The 13433-nt window shown below is 41.3% G+C and overlaps 1 protein-coding gene across 2 annotated transcripts in view; it reads left to right on the top strand.

The window, feature by feature from the left end:
• Positions 1 to 13433, top strand: part of NOX4 (NADPH oxidase 4) — a 109164-nt gene that overhangs the window by 39190 nt on the left and 56541 nt on the right. For both annotated transcript variants that reach the window (XM_062639279.1, XM_062639281.1), the window contains one exon: positions 8170 to 8230. In XM_062639279.1, coding sequence (XP_062495263.1) covers positions 8170 to 8230 — 61 coding nt within the window. The remainder of the gene's footprint in view (positions 1 to 8169; positions 8231 to 13433) is intronic.

The raw sequence follows: 13433 nt of genomic DNA, 5'->3' as shown, positions 1-13433 counted from the left end.
GGAAGTTGGGGCTGTTCAGCCTGGAGAAGAGAAGGCTGCGTGGAGACCTCAGAGCAGCCTTCCAGTATCTGAAGGGGGCCTATAGGGATGCTGGGGAGGGACTCTTCATTAGGGACTGCAGTGACAGGACAAGGGGTAACGGGTTAAAATTTAAACAGGGGAAGTTTAGGTTGGCTATAAGAAGGAAATTCTTTCCTGTGAGGGTGGTGAGGCACTGGAATGGGTTGCCCAGGGAAGTTGTGAATGCTCCATCCCTGGCGGTGTTTACGCCAGGTTGGACAGAGCCTTTAGTGTGAGGTGTCCCTCCCCATGGTAGGGGGGGTGGAACTAGATGATCTTAAGGTCCTTTCCAACCCTAACTATTCTATGATTCTATGATTCTATATCCTTGGAGGACTTGGAGAGGCAGCCTTGTGCAGGGACATTGCTCTGCTGCCTTCCGCTCCTTCAGGAGCAAAGCCTTGTATCCTGAGCATCCCATAAGGTTGTGGCTTGTTTTCTCCACTAGCTAGCAACTTGAAACGCAGAAACTATATGGGCTGAATACTGCTGGGATTGAAACATTTTTACTGTTACAGGGAGTTGGACTTGATGACCCTTGTGGCTTCCTTCCACCATGAGCCTGTGAAGTGCAATGTGTGTGCTGGGGTGAAAGGGTAGTCAGCAAGCTTTTTTACCTTAGTTGAGCTGCAGAGGCAAAGAAATACTGACTAGTCTGTAGAAGAGTATCTGTAGCAGCAATAGAGTAGCAGTTGGGCTATTACAGATTTACTAGAAAATTATTAATGAAGTAATTGCATATTATTTATTCAACAGTGTGTATTTTTTTAATACAACACTATGTATTTTACAACTGTTGGTCTCTTACAGTCCTAAGGCATCTATTACAGTAAAGATTCATGTTTTCTTGTGGCGCAAGAGTGAAACCAAGGAACAAATGCTCATGGATTGAGACATAATCAAATAAAAGATTGTTTTGAACACTGAGAGTAATTTAACAACTGAGGCTGCAAGGAGTGAAGTAGTGAAGGCTGAACTACAGGCTCACAGGAGCTGGTGGGTGTGGGTTTGTGGTTTATGTTACAGAAGAAGTTAGACCCCAGATGACCAGAACGATCCTTCTTGCCGCCGCAGCTGATCAGTGGTGCGTCTTGAGCATCCCACAATGTTCTGGTGTGGTTTTTCTACTATCTAAACTGCAGGTGTTTGGGTTTCTACAGCAAGGACTACAAGGGAATTGAAAGCAAAAGGTGTTCAGGATGTGTTTCTGCAGCTGGGCTGCTTGGAAGGAGTCAGATGTGCAATGGGAGGGCTCAGGCTAAAGCAACGGGTATTCAAGGCATGATGGTCTCAGCTTGATTATCCAGACACCCTTTGATACTTAAATTATGTTCCATGGTTAGGATTTCCCCACATTCAGAGATGTTATGATGTCTGCTGATGTCTGCCAGTTAAATCAGGAGAGCTGTAAGGCCAAGTCTCTAACAGGGAAAGCTTTTAGACAAAATCCAATCTGTAGAATAACACAACACAGAAAAATAGAGTCCTTTTAGAGAATCTCCCAGCTTTTGGGGCAGAGATGGGTTTAAAAGAGTAACTCCTCAGATAAACCTTTTGTTTTTCCCTCTGAAGTCTGCTACTTATGGGATTCATTAGTTTAAAACAAGGGTAACCCGGTGTGACAGAGTTCACCTCCTATGAATCAGACTGGAGTCTAGCTACTATTTTTTTGGCTACCTTTATAAAGCATGACTGTGTTTGTCATCACTCCTCTTCATTTCCTAGTGGCAGGATGAATCATTTTAGGAATGTTTATATCAGTTCTATGTGAAAACAGACAAGCTACAGCTCACTGAGCTCCAGAGGTTCACATTTTATTAGCTGAAAAGGCTGAAAAAAATTTCTTGTTTCTTTTTTTTCCCCTTTATGGGAAGGAAAGTACGTTGTTTTTAGTTCTCCTCTCCCCCCTTAATTCTGCCTCTTTCCCAAACATGCTAAGTCTTTAATGTGTTTTTCTTGATCTGTGTAATGGTTCATCCAAGTCTGGAGCAAGGATGGGCTGATGAAACGGGGTTTGTGGTGCAGTTGGTTCACACTGGCAGGCAGGCAGAGGCATGGAAACAGGGCAGGGACTCCACAATGTTTAGAATCCCTGCCAGGGTATCTGCAGTTCCATATTAGGATCATATCAAGGCTTTTTCCCCCAAAGTAAAAGATTAGTTTGAAGGAGTTTCCCTTTATTTAAACACTCTGCAATAGCTTTTTAGTTCCCAGAATCAAAGATGAGGTTTCACTTTGTTTTTACAACTCTGGCACAGATCTTTATAACTTTGGATGCAATTCAGTGCCCAACTACAGCACCAGACACAGTTGGTGCTTATTGTGGTGCATCAGCTTGAGAGCAGTATGTCCACAGGAACTTGGAAGGAGCTGTATTTGCAGAGCCATGTGGTGGTACATTAACTTGGGCATCCCTTTCATCTCCTTTTTCCAGACAATACGTATTCTGCTGTGTTATACTGGTGAACACCTCAGCACTTCTGTGACAGTGCTGTAATCAAAACCTAAGAGCTCTCTAAAGAGTCTTCATAATTCTTATGGTAGAGATGTACAGAAGACTGGAAATTTTCAGAAATTAACTATTTTCTTGCTAGTTTTCTGTTGACTGACCCCAACTCCCTTCACCTTCAGGTCTAGAAAGAGTGGTATACAATATTTCAATAGTATGTAATGCAATTAAAGTTATTTCAGTAAGGTTTGCCCTGTTTCCTTTTCTGGGAAGGATTCTTGGCTGGGAGTAGGTACCAGAGATGTTAAATATTCAGGGTATTCTAAGCTGGAAACATAGACACCAATAACATAGTTTTCATTTACTGTATGTTATGCTCTCATATGCACAGATTTCTCCATTGCTCATTGCCTCCAGTTGATCTTTATACCAATATAAAGTGGGTGTAAAGTGTTACAGCTATGATCCAGCAGTAGTCAGTTCATTCGCTTTGTCTAAAAGCAAAGCATAGAGGACAGCTGAGATCATGTTCACATTGTAAAACTGATAAATAAAATACATTTCAAGTATGTATTAATCTAGTCGTGCATTAAACAGTAATTAACTTATTAAGATTATTTGAAAAACCTATATTTAATGTTAACATAGAGGTCAATAGTAAAGCTGCAGCTCCTGCTGAGGGTAATTTTGTGGTTTATAAGCATAAAGTTCTGCAGGGATTGTTGCAAGTTACCTATGGGATAATTTGCATTTGTATTTCAAGTTAGTTTGGAATAAAAGGGAAAAAAAAATACATGGAAAGGTGTTTTTTTTTTTGTCAGGATATAGAATAATCTATATATCTGAAGGGGGCCTGTAAGGGTGCTGGGGAGGGACTCTTCATTAGGGACTGTAGTGATAGGACAGTGTTAGTGATAGGTAACGGGTTAAAGCTTAAAGAGAGGAAGTTTAGATTGGATATAAGGAAGAAGTTCTTTACTGTGAGGGTGGTGAAGCACTGGAATGGGTTGCCCAGGGAAGTGTTAAATGCTTCATCCCTGGTGGTGTTCAAGGCCAGGCTGGACAGAGCCTTGGGTGTGAGGTGTCCCTGCCCATGGCAGGGGGGTTGGTACTGAATGATCTTAAGGTCCTTTCCAACCCTAACTGTTCTATGATTCTAATCTGAATTCTATCAGTTTATCTGCATTTAAAATAGTATTGTCACTGCTTTGAATGTGAAAATACATACAGAAATAAAGTAAGAATAGGCACTGTGAACTTGCTGACATGTGATTAACAGCTCTGAGGAAATCTACCAACTTTCCAATGCTAAGAACATAGTTTGGTTTCTCCAGAGGTGTAAATCTGCACAGCTTTATTAAACTTACGAGAATTCCTTTGGTTTTCAGATGGTTTTGGAGGATGGCCAAATACAGGCGGATAACCTGATTAACATAGACGTTCCCACCTGAAAAAGCTTTCACTTTTTCAAGGTATAGATAGCTTGAGGTCAGAATGAGATTAACATAGCTTCATATAATTGCACATCTGCCACAGTTAGTTTGTGTACCATAGCAGTTTAATCAAATGAGTGTGGCAGATGGGGTTCATTTAACTCCTCAAAATGCAGAATGAGCTACTGAAAAACTTACCTGTTGTGACCTTTTTGTTTAACGATGTCTAATGTCTCCTCTCATTACAGACTATCCAAGTTAGTGATTTACCTGTATGGAAAACATTTATTTAGGGAAAAAGAAATTGTTTGGGTTTTAGGCTGTTTTTTCCTCAATATTGGCTAATCTTTGCAAATTCCTCTTGGTCATTGTACCAGGCTTCTTGCAGCTGCCACCACAGTAGAGTTGATAGTCACTGGATTGTCTGTTAGGGCTCCCAGATTAAAAGGAGCAGAGGAAAATCCAAGCACTATTTGCCAGAAGACATTTTAAGAACTATTTTAACAAGGCTCATGTGCTTATTCTCTTGATTTCCAATTTAAGAGGGTGCTTCAGCTTGTGCTCATATTCATAGAACATAAGTAGATGTCAGTTTAATGTGTGTATGAGATGACTGTAATACAGATCTTGAAGCAGCGTTTAGCTGTGCAGTGTTTCAAAGATGAGATATGGCAAATTGAAAGTAAATAAGGTGATCAGAGACTTAGATACATAAAACAGCCAAAAGTATCATTATTCACAAGATTTTTGACACTGTTTCTCATAAAATCCTCCTAGAGAAATTGATGAAGTGTGGAGTTGATGAATGCTGGGAGTTAGATGGAAAACTGCTGAGCTTAAAGGGTTGTGATCTGTGGCAGAGTCCAACTGGCGGCCAGGCAGCAGTGGTGTACCGCAGGGATTGACACTGGTTTGCAAATGATACAGAACGTGGAAGAGTGGATGTTACACTATGTGGTTGTGGTTGTGCTGACATTTGAGGGACTTTGGGATGCTGAAAACTGGGCTGACGGTAACTTCATAAAGGTTGTGAAAGGGAATTGCCAAACCTGCACCTGATAAGGAATAACCCCAGGTACTAGTGATGGGAACTGACTGGGTGAAAGCTGCTCAGCTGTCCTGGTGGACACAAAGCTGACCTTGAGCCAGCAATGTGCCCTTGCAGCAAAAAAGGCCCATAGCCTCCTGGGATGTAATAGACAGAGCATTGCCAGCAAGTCAAGGGAGTATCTCAGAACTGGTGAGATATATCTGGAGCTCTGTGTCCCTTTCTGGGCTCCCCAGTGCAAGAGAAATCTAGATGTATTGGAGCAGAAAGGGCTAGGAAGATGAGTAAGATACTGGAGCATCTCATATGAAGAGAGGCTGAGAGAGCTGGAACTGATGCAAGATTGAAGGAAACAGAGCCAGACTCAGGGGTGCCCAGTGACAAAACAACACAAACTGAAGTACAGGAGGTTCCATCTGAACATAGAAAAACCCTACTTTCTTCTGTGAGGGTACCCAGAGAGTCTGTGGACTCTTCATCCTTGGAGACATTCAAAGCACAACAGACCCTGATTGAGCAGGAGAATTGAAGTAGCCAGTCTCCAGAGGTGCTTTCTAGTCTCAGCTGTCCTATGATTCTGTGATTTCATGAAGAAGGTTAAATATATAAGAGGATATTTTCATTACAAGTGCCCAATGGTCTGTCAGTAACATGGGGAAATTTCATAGTTAAATTTCTGTAAAACTGTCTTTGAATGTTTTCTTCAGCTTCTGGAATATTTTCTCTAATAGTCTGAAAAACAACCTAAACCCCACAATTTTGAGACTTGTAATTGTGTTTGCAGAGATGAAAGAGGTAAAATAAGTGTTCTGTGCAGTAAAAACATGCATACAATTTTCAAAGTTCAAATTACAGGTCCATAGGAAAGTCTTAAATCAGAAGAGGCCTCTGGGGGTCATCTGGTTCAGCCTTTGGTGTAAGGGCTCTAGATTAGGTTATGTAGGGACCTATGAAGCTGAATTAGCCATCTGGTTACCTATTCCATAGTGAGGAATGTTTTTCTTATGTCCAGATGGAATTTCCCCTGAAGCAACTTATGCTCCTGGTCTTTTCTCCTGTCACAGTGGATGATGGTGAGAGCACCTTCATCTTTCCTATAGCTATTTTCTAGGTATCAGAAAACAGTGATCTTCCTTGAGCCTTCTGTTCTGTGAGTTACACAAGCACATTCCCTTATTGACTTCTCTTTGCATGTCAGGTTCTCCAATCCTCTCATCATCTTGGTGGCCCTTTGCTGGACCATCTACAGTCTTTCTTCCTCTCGGACACAGGAAATTCACTCCATGTAGCATAGATGATGAGTGTATTTCTTCTGGTAAGATTTAGCTGTGCAGTAAGATTTTTCCAGAACTCTCATACCCAATTATAAGTATCAAAATAGGCTTCCTAAGTCTAGAAATAAATAAATAAATCTACTTTTATTGGATTTTTTTCCAGAATCGTGCAGAAAGGAGATAGTCACAAGGGTAGTGTAAAAGATAACAGATTTGAACCTGTTCTGGCTGGAGACCAGGAGTATTCTGCCTTTAACTTTAATGGAAGGAGGGTTATAAAACAGTTTTATAGAAGATATGCTGAACTGGGACTGTGCGTAATTGGACTAAGAAAATCACTCGACCTCCTGTAAAACAGAGAGCCCTGGGACAGCCCAGCTTGAAAGATGAACTCAGCTAAAGGCTATTAGAGAAAGCCCCAGGAGAACAGATCTTTTTGCAGCCAGTCTGCAAGTTTCTAGCTGAGAGGCTGGTTACATACTTCTGTCTGGAGAATTGTCTTGATATCTTTATTGGAAGACATTGCAACAAGCCACAACAAATAATGGCTTCATTGTGTGAGGTTTGCTTGCATCCCTCCCTTGATGCCATTTTATTTGAAGGCTAAGACTTGGTGAAATAATTCTGAGAAAAGTTTTTGTACCAAATTTTTATAGGAACACTTGACAAGGAATTAATTATGAGTCTATCTAGTAATCAGTACTCTTAACAAGAATGCTCTTCCCTTTAAGGAAAATGGAGCACCTTGTTGGGACATTGCATTCCCCATTAGAAGTTGGCCAAGATGTAGAGAATAATAACCTTTTATCTGTGTTTGCTGCTAAGTAAAGAAATGATAGGAACTGAGCCTCAGCCCTGAGGCCAGTGGTTTCATATTCCACAACAGATTATGTTGGGAATACTAATGGCAATGGTCCAGAACAGAGCCAAGAACTGATGGATGATTGCTTATTTGGTGCTTGGATTCACTCTGTGGGCCCCTTTTATTTCTAATATAGGTGAGTTCCTTGAATTTAAGCCCTCTTCTGAGAATTCGTATTTGTATCAGTAGAACAAAAAAGGCAGGAGTGTCATCTGTTGGGTGTTGGATTCATGATGGACCTTGGATCAGTCAATACAGTTTCTAAGAAAGGTGTCAAAACTCAATAGTAGTACTTTCTGTCAACAAGAAAACAGTGGTGTTGGTTTATAAAAAGAAAGTGAAAAATCTTCCCTTGAGGAATAGTTGCTTGTCCTGTTTATATGTGAAATCACTTGATGTACCTGCAGAAGCTGTCCAGACAGTGCATTTGAAATCTTCCTATAGCTAACAGGGAACAGAACTGGTGGGACTCCTTAGACCTTTGATATGGCTTGACTGGAGGTTTTTAGATACTGTGGTGTGGATAAGACTGTAAATAATATCATTCCTGTGTTGATAATCACAAGTAAGTAGCCCTGAGTCAAGGGCATAGGTGCAGAATGAGAGAATGATGGCTCGAAACCATGTGCCCTGACATTCAGGAACCAGAAATCTCTTAAATACCTTGATTTAAGAGTGATGAGGCCTAATTTTGAATTACGTGTCAGTAGTAGAGGGAGTATTACTGTACTCTTGTATCCGCAGTATCATTGCTGAGTAATGCTCAGTGAAGTGACTGCTCTGAATCATAAGCCCATCCTAAACTCCTCTGAGACCAGAAGAAAAGGTCAAGACTTGAGTGGAGACTATCCATGCTTGGCTTCATGAACTACACTGGTGCTACGCTTGTTTTCTGAAGTGTATATATATACAGCCATGCACCAGTATGGCTGCTCAGGACTGGCATACTTACACCAGGTTCTGTCTTAACAACTGTACTTTGAATGTGTTTTGTTATTTTATTGTTACTCAGAAGTGGTCCTTAATCTATTTAATATTTTTAGTGCCCTACAGATACCAAAGCAACGTTTGGGGTCCACCTTAAAGTAGTAGGAGACTGGACAGGTATGTAGAAAACCGATTCCTTTTCAGAGACAAATACCTTTACTTGAACTGTTACCCCTTTCTGGCTTCAGCACGATTGTACTTTAGTTGTGGTGTATTCTCACTAGAGATCGTTCATGCTTGCTCTCCCAGAGTTGTTTTATTACATTCTTGGCGCAACCCCTGCTTTATTCAAATGTATGTTTCTTCAGATAACATGTATTTCCAACTACTAACAGATCTTATGATTGCAATGCCATAATTTTCAGTGTTCCTCCATTTCTGCGTCTTCTCCCTATTTCCATGTAGCCTGCTGCCCTGTGCAGTGCAGTGCCTCTGTGCATAGTAGTGTCTGCAGAAAGGCTGAAATGTGCAGCTCCCAGATAAAGGGATTTTGATGCCAGCAGTTGGGATAGCTGCCAGGTTAATTCACGCCTGTGGAACACTGAGATTGCAGGTTGCTTTCATGTTCTTCCATGATCTTCCCTTGCTCTTTGAATGCCCTCCAGGCAAGGGGTATAAGCCAGGATTCCCCGCAGAGAAGAGTGGTGATTTGCTACTCCCTGTGACAGTTGTATACTCCAGTGATAGTTGTCATTATTCTTTGGCAGCTGACTTTCTCCTTGCTTAGCATAGCATTCCCTTGTAAGGACGACAAATGTACAACACCGTCTTGTTCCTTTCTTATGAAGAATTGTTTTCCATGTTAATTTGTATCAGCTTGTGTGTTTGTGGAACTGAGTCAGATGAGTTTGTTGCCCTAAAAGGGATTAGACCAATTCAGGGAAAATAAGTCCGTGAATATCTGTTGAACTTTTTGGTCTGGCTGCATATTTGGCAGTGGAAGTCACTGAAACTTTAATAGGCAGAGGTTGGGCGGACAGTGCCATATGCACATATGCTTCACAATCACCCTGACTTTCTGTTCATGTTTTAAGTATAGGATGTTGGCCAGACAAAGGCAGATTATGAGGCTAATCATACTGCCCCAGTATGATTGCTCTTTTGTTGTAAGCATCATTCCTACCTGGGAAAGGACAGTAGGCTATTGGGAAAAATGGGGTGGAGAAGTACTGCCTAAATGAGTTTTCCAAAAGCAGTTGCATCTTTGAAGTTTTCTGATTGCCTCTGTGGTGTGAATTGCTCTCTATTAGCATTTAAATGTTATGCTCCCAACTCAGTATTTGTATTCCCCATTGAGAGCCAGGTTTGCCTAGATGGGACTGTATGAGGTTCAAGATATCATCACATTACAGAGGCCATTTGTTGTATGAGTTTTGTAAAGCAGGGCTATCTCTCCCTGGCTCAGACATGCAGTCAGGAAGCAGGCAGTTTACCCGACCCTTTATGCCACATCTGGAGCCCTGTTCTCACTCAGCCCCTTCAGCCCTGTGACAATTCATGGTCTCTAATCTGCTGACTGCTTGAGGAAGGATTATTATATTTGCCACTGTCCTTATTATCTTTCTTAAGCATGCTCTAATGACTGCTTCTGCACACAGGATATTGGGCTGGAGGAGTTTTTATGTGAAATACTGCTATTTGAGCTCCTCTCAAGACCTGTTCTCTCAGCCTTTATCCTATTTATTCAAATTCTCTTGTGTATCACATTTTTCCATTCCTGACAGTTTATGCCTGACACCGAAGAGAGTTAACAGCTTATTTCAGAGAACTCAATTACAAGCCTAAATTGAAAGGATGCAGGAGTAGCACAGATATGCTGTGCAATGAAGAGAAGAGCCGGTTAGAGTCATTTTTCCCTTTCAGCTTCTGCTGCCTGCACCTGGGAGATGTGGTGAAGGAGCAATTTCCTGCCATTAACTGTAGGTCTTGAGGGCGAATGCACGTTGCTGGCAAACCAATTCTATGAGTTGTGTTTCAGGTCAAGTCCCTGACACCAAGTCTTAAGTATTGAAAATTTAATAGAATGCCTCGTGGCCTTAGTGTCTGTGTTTTGTAGGTTGGGAAAGCAACTGCATGTCAAGAGAAAAGATAGGGGTAATAGGATGGTCAGCTCCCGATGACAAGTTGCTGTTATTACAAAGTCTTTTATTGCCCATATCCCAGTGCTTATCATTTCAGGTAGCCAATGGAAGAAGCTGTAAGAGGTGGCTCCTGTAAAAGGCAGTCACTCCAGAGGTAATTTTTTTCATAGGAGCACATACTTAGTAGATTTTCAGGCAATGCAATTAATTGCTTTTTAAAGCAATGATTTGAATAATGAAAATAATAAGACAGAAAAAATAAGGAAGAGAGGAAGAAACCTCAGAAACAGTAGCTGTGAGACCTTTGCAAACCAAACGGTAATCCAGAACATTTCTTGCTCTACTGAAATCAAAGTGGTACTGTCTCAGCTTAGACGGGCTCAGAACCTGTCCTCCTCAAAAGCAGATTTGAATAAAGGCATAACATTCTCTTCCATTAGGTAAATTCCCAATATAAATCTGAGCTCTTTCATTTCTCATCTGTGTTATGCTGGTGTTAATAACTGTATTGTGCTAAGTTTTCATGTTCACCACAGAAAACAGACATACAGGCACTGGTGTTGCTGTAATGTGCCTTCTGATGCCAGTGTAGCAGATCCTTTCACATGAAATACTTCTCATGGCTCCTTTTGTAGACCTCTGACCTGTTTATGAGACAAGCCAGGCCCTAAGCATGGCTTTTTCTCTTCATTCATTGTACAGAAGGTCTAGTTACAATACATCACTAAGTCAGAGGTAGTTTAGTTAATTGACATTTAGTTGTGATTTTACCCATATAGAGTTTCCTAATGTTATTTTTCCGTATTTTGCCATGTGTACTAGTTATTGTGAATAGTGGAATAGCTATTATAGATCTCCCTAAAAAATGGGTTTGTGATAATGTAGTTGCTGTCATGTTTTAACTCCAGCTAGCAACTAAGTACCACAGAGCTGCTCACTCATTTCCCACCCTGCTTCTCCAGTGGGATGGGGAAGAGAATCAGAAAAAAGGTAAAGCCCAGGGGTTAAGATAAGAACAGCTTAATAATTGAAATAAAATAAAACAATAATAATAATAACAATAATGATAACAACAATTATAACAGGAAAAAAAGGAGGAATAAAAACGAAGAGAGACAAGTGATGCCCAATACATTGCTCACCACCCGCCAACTGATACCCAGCCCAGCCTGAGCACCGATTGGTGCCTTCTGGGTAACTCCCCCCATTTTCTATACTGGACATGATGTGCTGTGGTATGGAATACCCCTATAGCTAGTTTGGGTCAGGTGTCCTGTCTCTGCTCCCTCCCAGCTTCTCATGCTCCTCACTGACAGAGCATGAGAGACTGAAAAGCCCTTTATTGCAGTAAGTGCTGCTGAGCAAGAACTAAAACATCGGTGTGTTGTCAGCATTGTTCTCAGACTAAAGCCAAAACACAGCACTGCATCAGCTACTAGGAAGAAAATTAACTCCGTCCCAGCCAAAGCCAGGACACTATTCTTTTGCTACTTAAGTCAGTGTCTGTTTTTGTGGAATAGCATCTATTCCACAAAATGTTGTGGAATTGTGGTGGCTTTTACTGTTAATGCAATTGTTTCATCATACTACAAAGGTGAAACCTATGGCTGTAGGGCACAGCTCAGTTAGACTGCCAGGATGAAGACACCCAAGGTATGATGGCTTTTCAGTAGCTAGTCTGTGGTAATGGCAGAGGTGAAGTTCTGCAGGTTGGGTTACCCTCTGGCTCAGAGCTAAGTCAGCGTGTCTTTGACAGTTATTGCAGCTGAGCTGGTGGATGGCCACTTTAAACCCTACAGTATCATTGAAGTCTCTGTAATGGCTTGTGCATTGCTTAGACCTGTGAGATCCATGGGTTAGCTGATAAGCTGATCTTGTTACTCGCCTGCCCTCTGAACACCTTTGTTTCATTCTGCTTCTCTCGTATCTCTGTGCTCACCTATTTCTTCCTCAGCTTTGAACAAATTGTTGGCTTAGTATTTACAAAAGGGTTTTTCAAAAACTTTTGCTGTCCCCCTTATTATCTAGTTTGTCATCAGTGTTGTCATCCGTCAGCCTTATGCTTCCCCTGTCTTTGCTGCTGGCTCAAGTACTGCTTTAGTTTTAAAGCTGACATGTCGTCTGGCACCTCCAGAGGGGAAAAAGAGAAGCCATGGGCCATGCCTTGTGTCCAAACACTTCACAGCAGTAAAAAAATCCATGGCAGTGTATCAAGACAATGTGTCTCATTCACCAGACAAACATCAGGGTGCGAGACAGAAAGTGATATTGATGATGCCGAGCTAACAGACTGCTGAGGCCGTGCAGCATGTTTTTGTGGAAAATAAATACACAGCACTTAGAGGTGTTAAGGTGAACTGCATTGCCTTAAGGCAATAAAACATTGCTGTTGTGTTGCAAGTGTGCTGCTGGTACAAATTGGTGTGGGGCCGTGTTTAAAACACTGCTGCTGTTCTGCACTCTACAGTAGTTGTGATCTTGTAGTGACATCCTCCTCTTGTGCAGGTGTGTATGATTCTAGAGACATTTGCAAGGCTTGACCACGCTTCTAAGCAGCATGGTATTGATTGTGGGGATGCCATAAGAGCATTTTAATACCACTGGTTGAATCTAAGACTCCTGTCCTATAGGTTACTGAATGTCATGGCAGCAGGATGTGTCGATGTGTGCTGGAACTCTCCAGCTAGGTTCAGGACAGATCATGGGGTACCACTGTGCATGACCCTAGTAAAATCTAGGCCTTGTCAGGAAATATATATATTTTTGCTTAATTCTTCCTTTTAGAGATGAGAATATACAGGTTCATTAGGTCAGTTGGGTACTGACTACCTTATTTTGAATCTGATGTGGTATGATGTGAATTTTTGTCAGATATTGTCATAGTCCTTTTTTTGGAAGGTCCAGATTTGGAGCAGGAAATTTCAGGAAATAAAACAAAACTTTTTTTTTTCAGTTAAAAACAATATTTTTTCCAGAAATATGTGAAAGCATGGCTCTTGTTTATCTCCCTATGGACTAAAACCTGAGACAGAAAAAGAATACACACCCCAGATTTCTATTTTTAAGCAGTTTTAAGGCAGTTGTTTGGGATTTTGGAGGCTGACTAAGGATTTTTTGCATGCTCACCAGAAGAAAATAAACATAGCTTTTGAGTGGCTCTGAAGGAAGAATGACCTGAACTTGCTTGCCTGGGAGGGTTTGTCAGATGGTTCAGGAGTATCTATGTGATCTTGTTAAAC

This window comes from Pezoporus occidentalis, unplaced genomic scaffold (assembly GCF_034315485.1).
Source record: "Pezoporus occidentalis ecotype Australia unplaced genomic scaffold, CSIRO_AGI_Poc_V1 ctg6, whole genome shotgun sequence".
NCBI classification, from domain to species: Eukaryota; Metazoa; Chordata; class Aves; order Psittaciformes; family Psittacidae; genus Pezoporus; species Pezoporus occidentalis.
Note: the sequence above shows the minus strand (reverse complement) of the source record. Positions and strands in the feature narration are given on the sequence as shown.